The sequence below is a fragment of the Pundamilia nyererei genome, unplaced genomic scaffold (assembly GCF_000239375.1).
Source record: "Pundamilia nyererei isolate P.nyererei 1_Seehausen unplaced genomic scaffold, PunNye1.0 scaffold00037, whole genome shotgun sequence".
Taxonomy (NCBI): Eukaryota; Metazoa; Chordata; class Actinopteri; order Cichliformes; family Cichlidae; genus Pundamilia; species Pundamilia nyererei.
In genome coordinates, this window is record NW_005187438.1 from 38,025 (window position 1) to 46,453 (window position 8,429).

Here is an 8,429-nt window from a genome sequence, read left to right on the forward strand (position 1 = left end):
TTGCCCACTGGATTTTAAGTCTAGTTGTGAAGTCTTAAAGTGGGCACTTTCACTGCCATCGTGATGTTTAGAAAAAATGAATGTAATCTAATGACTTTCTTACTGCCTTCTTAGATATAAAGAAGAAATGAAAACGTCATGTGAATATCAGAAATATCAGTCACTATTCCTAAATCAAAACCAAGAATAGGTTATGCTTTTTTCAACAAGGTGGTCTTTGAAAAATATCTATCTATCTATCTATCTATCTATCTATCTATCTAGAAGGTTAATTTTCGTTTATTATGTTTAAAAAGTGAAATAAATCATCTCAATATGTTAGATCTACCGCTCTTCCTTTTTTAATTGAACCGCCTTATCCGAGTTCTCGCGAGATGTGAGAAACAGCGCCCCCTTGTTTATGTGTAGGAAACGCAATGGGATGTGTGAGGACTACTCAGTGGCTAACGATAGCAAGGTACACAAACAGGGAAATTAATCATTTTTCTCTCCTTTGATATTCGGGAGGTCTAAAGAAAGCTCCAGAAGGATTGATAAACTCCCCTTTTCCCACCACATTCCCACCAAGGAGGGAAACGAGAACGAAAGACTCCCGATAATCCCGCGAAGAGGGGAGCGGCCTTGCTTTTTTAGCCGGCTTCCCGGCGCAGCTCTGACGGCTAGCACTGTCACCAGAGCCCGGTGCTTCCGCTGGCTTGCTCGGCTCCACACGGATAGAACTGCGGCGGCTTCGATATTATTTTTGTTTCGGACGCCACCATCTGCTCGTCCGCACGCTAGCTCCTCTGTCTAGGAGCGGGTGTCGGCGTTTCTCTCCGAGGAGGAGCTTTTGAAGCCGAGGCGGCCTGTTTTGTTTTCGAGCCGCCGTGAATCTCTGCGAACAATAACACAACCATAACGAGCCTGCTGGGGCTGCACCGAGTGAGGAAATAGGAGCCGCTGACGCCCCGGTGTGGGGTAATTGATGCTCTGTGTGACACCAGCTCAACTCGGGACAGGCATGCATGTGGACTATGGGGATATCATGGGAGTACGATTGCAAACCGGGCCACTTTGTCACAGAGTAGCCTGCTTGAATCTCGGAGCTGCTAGCTAGTTAGCTAGCCAGCTGTGTCTGTGAGAAGCGTTAAAAAGGCCACTGGCGACGGAAGGAGTGCCTCACGATGCTTTGTCTTAATTTAAATTACGTATGGGAAGGAAACGAACCGAAACGGTGCGCATGAAGCTGCATTTTAATGCAAACAAATCTCCGATCGGAGGCTGCGGTGATTTCAAAGCTAAGACAGCGCATTGAAGATGGATTGGATGTGACTGGGGATGACTAAACCTGGATCTTCACTCTTCATGTGGGATTTATCTAGCAACCGGGAACTGAAGCCGTGACATCCACCTATATGCCCCCTTCAAAGCCCCCACCGGACTCCCTTGATAAAAACAGTAATTTTATCTCACGGGAAGCGGGAGCTGCGGGTAGTTTGTTTATCCTCTTGTGTGACTTTGGTGTGTTTTTATTAACGTATTAATACATCTGGAGCGCCGGGCCCAGACAGCTGAGATGAACCCGGTGAATGCGACCTCTCTCTTCGTGTCTGCGAGCCGGTCGGTGCTGCAGTGCGACCCCCGAGACCCCCGGGCTCTTGCGGAGCTCTGCAAGCTCCTGCCGTTTTTCCGCCAGTCCCTCTCCTGCTTGGTCTGCGGTAAGTGTGAGTTTATATTATAGTTTAATTTAACAGCAAGCCAGTGTATATGTGTGTGTTTATTATTGAGAGGATGTTTTATAGGTAACGTTGTCAGCTGTCTTAACAGTGGGAGTGAGCCTTTAAATGGTGCTGCGTTCAAGCACTGACGGAAATGTCTGAGTACAAAGAAGTCAGCAGCATGGTGGAAACTGAGCTGTCGCGCATATGAAGTGTTGTACTTGAATATGTCTTGAAGTGCTTGTACTTTACTTAAATTTAGAGCTGGGCAATGAACCACATTTAATTGCATTTACGATTTTGGCTCCTGTGGATCATGAAAACCAGGTAATCAAACTATAGCCAGTATTATGTCTGACGTATTTGGCAACTACTGTTTGGATTTTTTTTGCTGGGGCGTAGTTTTAGGAAATCTGCTTAACTTAAAAGACAAACATGTTTTTATTTTTAAGTAAGTTTAGTAAATCCAGAATCCCCCTCCCCAGAGCGAGTGCTTAAAAAAATAAGTTAAAATTAAATGCTTCTTTCCATATGAACACATTAAGAACATTTTATAGATATATTTTAGTTCACATTTAGCTATTTATTTGCTGTTGCTTACATTTAAAGGAAATCCTTTGAATTAAAGACACCTCCCCCCCTTTTCTTTTTAACTTTGAATGAGTGTGACCTCAATACTGACTAAATAATTTGTTTTTGTTTATGCATTTAGTTATTGTTATAACTAACAGGTTCTGTTTTAAATTTGTAAAAAAAAATTTTAATCAAGCTGCATTGTTAAACTGCTGTATTCTCCAAAAGGTTGTTTATATGGTAAATTCCGAGGTGTCATGAACGCATCTTAAGTCACAGCTACACCCATCCTGACACACCCCCTTCTGGGTGCTGTTTGGCAGCATCTGGGCGTTTCTCTGGTTCATCCTGTTGAATAACAGCCCCTTCACATGCTGGATGCTGAGCACCTAATCTGCTTTCTCACCCTCCTCCTCCTCAGATACAGAAATGTTCAACTCTATCTAGGAAAGGAAAGCAAAGGGAGTCGTTTAAGGAGACGGCTCCTTACAGTGTTTACTTCACTGAACTAAAACGAACTTTAATAAAAGTATAGGGAGCATTTCTTCGGCTGGATATTAAAGTCAACCTTTTAATGTATATTTAATACAGGGTTTTCACCGCCAATACAAAATGCATTGCATTTCCCTTCGGCCAGAGTGAGTGTATATACCATTTCCAATATAGAGAGGAAGCTGTGGCTGCTGTTTTTGCAGGTTCTCAGTAAATGGATGGTTTGATGAATTATTTATGCATTTATTTACGTAAAGGTGATATTTATGGTGCTGTGATTGCAAGAAGACTGAGAAACTTCCATGTCCTCTGTGATGGATGGCTATAATAGTCTTTATGACTTTTAAATATAGAGTTATGCTTGATTTGTCAAACAGGCAGAGGCGTATGTGTAGGCCTGCTTGTTTCTTGTGAATGGAACTTCATCCCTTCCCCCTCTTTTTGCAGCTGCACTCTCTAGCAGGAAGCTCCCCTGAAAGAGAGGCTGTCTTTCACTCTGGAAAACCTCCAAGCACAGCTCAGGTTTACAAATGCATGTCAGTTTAGGAAGCTGTGGCAAAAAGGAACCAATCGTCTGTAAATAAAGCCATAATTTATCTCATGTTAATGATGATTGCTGGCTTGTTAAGGATTTTATTACCAGGCGTGTTGCTATGTTCATGATTTTACATGCATATAAAACATTTTTGCTATCCCCAAAGGAAAATATACACTTTTAACCTTTATCAAAGGACCGTAAACATTAACTAGGGTAATGCAGACTCATTACCTTAAATATATGCAGACCACATGCTGTGTCATTTATTTTTTTTAAAAACACACAAAAAAACTGCAACCTCACTTTGAACTTGTTATGATAAATACTGATTATTGTATTTATTGTTATTTGCAGAAGTGTGCAAATAGGCATAAATTTGCTTGAAATCTATTAGCAAATTTAGTGTATTCGTTTTTTTTAGTGTTTGCACAGCGGTATAAAAGGAAGAGAACCCATCAGTCATTTTCTTCTAGTGCCCCACCAGTGTCCAAAGCTGAGAGGTGGAGTGACACCCCCCCATGGACATCATTACTCACCCATTCACACCCCAAAGGCCTATTTTACACCAGAAATAAAAATTCATGCTGTCTTTTCTGGATCCTGCAATGGCCACTTAATCATCTATGTGGGCTGTTCTGCCTGTTCCTGTGATATCTGCAATTTCATTCATGTTTTTCTTTACCTTTTCTCCCTGTCCTCTCATGCTCAGGCAACCTGCTGCAGGACCCCATCGCTCCCACCAACTCGTCATGTCAGCATTACGTCTGTCGAGGCTGTAAGGGTCAGAGAATGCAGCTGAAGCCGTCCTGCAGCTGGTGCAAGGACTATTCCCGCTTCGAGGAAAACCGGCAGCTCTCTTTGCTCGTCCACTGTTACAGGAAGCTCTGTCTCTACATCACACAGTCGCCACTTGCACCACACATAGCCAGCGCTGCCAGTGACTCACCTGACCTGCAGGCTATCCTCAATGAGGGCCTGACATTGGCGGAGAGTGAGCCAGAAACGGAGGATGTCTCAGACTCTGTTCGTTTGTCACAGACGGTGTCGACCTCTGAGGTGGGTCAGCCCGATGGCGGTCCAGCAACAAAGGAGCTCAAGGTGGAAGAACCGAGCCCCGTGGGCTTTAACGGACTGCATGACTGTAACGGCCGGGTCAGCTCAGACAGACTGCACCCCATCACCACGAAGCAGGAGAGCTTCTCAGAGGAGATCCCAGTGTGCATGAGTGTTACAGGCACTTCAGAGACGGGACTTTGTGACATCGGCGCTTTCGGGGACGACCTGAAACACGGCGGGGGGCCACTACTGTTGAGTGTAGAGGAGGTGCTCAGAACTTTAGAGACGGAGTCTGACCCTGACCCTTCACCTGAGCCCAACTCTCAGCCAGGCTGCCACCCCTCTGTACCTCAGTCTAGCCGAAACGGGCCTCACTGCCCATCAGGCCAAGACTCATCCCGCCTCATCGCCTCCCTCCCTTCAGAGAACAGCTCCCGTCGCCTCCAACCACACCCGCAGCCCTCACTGCAGCCCCCTCCTCAGCCCTCTGCAGTCACCCCCCGTATACCGCTTCGCTGCCACCGCAAACGCTCCCGCTCAGAAAGCGACAGCGAGAAGGTGCAGCCCCTCCCTATTTCCAGCCTCCTACGAGGGCCCCCCATTGGTGCCAACAGTTCCCCCCACCACCCCAACCCTGGTGCCACCACCAAACAGGAACCTAAGTTCCCTGCAGCAACGCCTCACCCCCACCTAGCCCCGGTACCTAATGGCAGCACCCCAAAGGTGGGTAAGACTGTACTTGTCCCCAACAAGGCTCTGAAAAAGACTGTGGAGCACCACGGTGCCGCCAAGAAGTCGTACACCAAGGCCAGGCAAGGGGCCCCCAAACCCCGCACGCAGCCCCGTGACAGAGTACCCCCTCACCCTCACGCTCACCCCCTCACACACCCACCCAGCCCCTCGAAGCCACTGTACAAGAAGCCTGTGGAGAAGAAGGGCTGCAAGTGCGGCCGGGCTACCCAAAACCCCTCAGTGTTGACCTGTAGGGGGCAACGCTGCCCCTGTTACTCAAACCGCAAGGTGAGAATGCTCCACACACCATCCATACACTAATAAAATCCCTTCTGTTTGTTATCACATCAAATTGAAACTAATTGCATTGTATTGAAGTAAGAAACTGGCATCTCTGTATGAAAATAATCATATTAAACTGTAAATTCAAATCAAAGCAATGGACGGCTTTTGGTTTTCTGTAAGTTGTGTGTTGAGTGGTAATAGCTGCTCTCAACTGTAAGGTGGACATAGCCACTGAAAACTGCACTTTTTTTCTTAATGGACAAGAGGGAGTGACTCCAGCCCTCAGTTCCCCTTTTCTGTGCCTTCAGTAAACACTTTCTTGATGACTTTATGGGCTCGGTCACTAGTTTATGGTCATATTGAATAAAACATTAAGTCCATATTGTAAATTATGATCATTGTTACAATCAGAAAGTAGGCTTATCTCAGGTTTGCTGACATGCTGTCGGTCAATAGGCATGTACTCGAATGTCACCAGCTGATCATTATGCCATAAATGCTTAACTTGAGGCTTCATTACTGGACTTCACCCATCCATGGATGACATCACAGTGGCTACATCCATCTTTTATATGCAGATTACACAACAGGCAATCATTTTGAAGTGTGTAGAAGTGATGAGATGTCTTGAAAACTGTTAGAAGGCAAATTAAACTTAATATAAACTTTTTAATAATACCTTTATTTACATTTGAAACTATAAAGGTGGTTTCCAAAGTTCGTTAAGAAACAAAAACATAATGTCGAAGTGAACCAGAAGACCAATAAAACTATAACCCAAACATCATCTATTATGTTGTTCTTTGTTAAATGTTATTGATCCCATTCGTTGTTCTCAGGCTTGCCTGGACTGCATCTGCCGCGGCTGCCAGAACTCGTACATGGCCAATGGCGAGAAGAAGCTGGAGGCCTTCGCCGTGCCAGAGAAAGCTCTGGAGCAGACCCGGCTCACGCTGGGCATCAACCTCACCAGTATCGCCGCAGCGGCCCTGCGCAGCCCGGCCACCAGCTCCCCGGGCAACACCCTCCTCAACGTCACCACAGCCACGGGGGCGCCTGTCACGGCCGCCTTCCTATCTGGGGCGGGGCACGACAACCGGGGCTATGACGATTCGCTGGAGATGCGGTTTGACTGTTGAGGTCCGGCCCCCCCTCCCCTTCCGCGGTCAGTAGTCACACACATTCCCCCACCCCTACCACCACCACCGCCGCCCCTCCCTCACCCTGCTGGGTGGCGTCACCCATCGGTTCGTACAGCGGCGGAGCCAGAACAAAGGCAGCTACAGTGACAGGCGGCAGCGAGGGTCACCAGCTGAAGCTGAGGAGGCGCCCTCCATCCAAACGCCCGAAACTGCACCATGCTTGTGGTCTTGCATACAGAGAAGAGACGAAGAAAGAGGAGATGTAGCGTTACTGTATGTGCAGAGATTTCATTTCAGTGGGTATAGAGGGGTTTATTTTGTTGTTGTTTTCTTCTCTACTATGGGTAATATGTAGAGCATGTTGTGTAGCTAAGTCGGGCGTGCTGACCACGGTCACACGGCTCTCAGCGTGTGTGTATGTGTCTGTGTGTCCATGTCTGTGTGTGTGTGTGCGTTGAGCATGTGAGTGTGTATGGGAGGGTTTTAATTGAAGATGAACCTTACTAGCAGGAATGGAGACATCGTCACCACCACCTTCATCAGAGACTGGTGTAATTTATATATAAGAGAGAACCTTTTGTACACGGACTTATCGGTTTCCATTTAAGAAGACGTTTTATGATATATTTTATAAGTTACTTTAAATCCAATGGAAGCCGATGTAAAGCGGGGAGATGTCTGCATTCAACCAGAATGTTTTCGCACTGGTAAAAGTAGATTTTGTAAACCACCAGAAATAAAAGCTCTTATACGTAAGGAATAAAAATGATTAAAACCACCAGCCGAGTTTTGATTACGTCTTTTGAATGTTTAAAGATCCTGAAGCTTGGAGAAGGTTGGATGATTTGGTGAGTTTTGAGGCAGGAAGATGGTAAAACTTCAGCACTTATCCCACTTTTTTTTTTTTTTATGTTTTGTTGTTGTTCTTACTTGTGTATAAAAACTCTGGTTGATTGCAGGCCCTGTGCACTGCTTTTCCACAAGTTTTTTTTTTGGTTTCTGGAAGCTACACACTTGCTGCTAAATACTACAAAGGACTCAAAAGGAGGAGAGCACACCTGTTTTCCTTGTCTTGTTTTGTTTTCTTTTAAATAAAAATGCGTTAACAACATTTGCAGTATTTATTGGACGTCTCCTAACGTAGAGGTTACGTGTTGGGCACCAGTTTGTTTCCGGTTAAGTTCTTGTCGTCGTCCTCTTCTTAGCGTTAGTTTCTGGTGTCTCCAAAAAGGTTTTTGTTCTCCCTCTGGGCATTTAAATACCTGTAATATAACTGTAACATATTTCCACAAAAAAGAAAGAAAATCAGAAACTTACAAAGTGTTGTGTGGTTATTTGTTTCTACCCTTTATCACTGGGATTAAGCATGTTGAAAGTATTTATTGATCTGTCGGCACTGCTGAAGTTAGGCAGTAGAGGGCAGTGTTGGACCTAATGCTGCAGTAATTATTTGGCACCAGCAACATGCCTTGGCTAGAAAGCAGTTTTGAGCCACTTTGACTGGACTACAGATGTAACTGTAAATGCCTTTGTAGTAATAAACCTTTATGACGTAAAGGTTAAAACAGCAAACACATTTTATAAATTTAGACCCACAGGAATGATTTTGATTCAATGAAACTTGGCTTTAATTGTGACTGTGGGAACAATCCAGTTCTCTGAAACGTGGCAATGCTCTCTTCACGTAATTTTATATCAGCAATGTTTAGGTTACCAGTGGTTTATTCTGCTACGTGATTTGTAGAGAAGTATCAATTCTAAGTAAGATAAGATCAACTTGTCCAAAGGTTTGGATATTCTTTTGTTACAACAGTCAAAAATCAGCTTGAACACAACAAATGTAGAACAAATAGCTTAATGAGTAGAATGGTATGTACGTAAAAGAATATGAGAGAACAACTACGTTTATTTTGT

The 8,429-nt window shown here is 44.9% G+C and overlaps 1 protein-coding gene across 1 annotated transcript; it reads left to right on the forward strand.

Moving 5' to 3' along the window:
* The first annotated feature begins 392 nt into the window (after nt 1-392).
* msl2b (MSL complex subunit 2b) lies at nt 393-7,293 on the forward strand. Its single transcript, XM_005730386.1, has 3 exons — nt 393-1,697; nt 4,010-5,376; nt 6,213-7,293. Exons 1-3 carry the CDS (start codon nt 1,556-1,558, stop codon nt 6,510-6,512), a joined length of 1,809 nt encoding a protein of 602 aa, XP_005730443.1. The 5' UTR covers nt 393-1,555; the 3' UTR covers nt 6,513-7,293.
* Nucleotides 7,294-8,429: the final 1,136 nt, after the last annotated feature.

Coding starts and splice junctions, on each gene's coding strand:
- msl2b (XM_005730386.1), top strand. CDS start 1,556: ATGAACCCGGTGAATGCGACCTCTCTCTTCGTGTCTGCGAGCCGGTCG. Junction 1,698..4,009: donor CCTCTCCTGCTTGGTCTGCG/GTAAGTGTGAGT, acceptor TCTCATGCTCAG/GCAACCTGCTGCAGGACCCC. Junction 5,377..6,212: donor CCTGTTACTCAAACCGCAAG/GTGAGAATGCTC, acceptor CGTTGTTCTCAG/GCTTGCCTGGACTGCATCTG.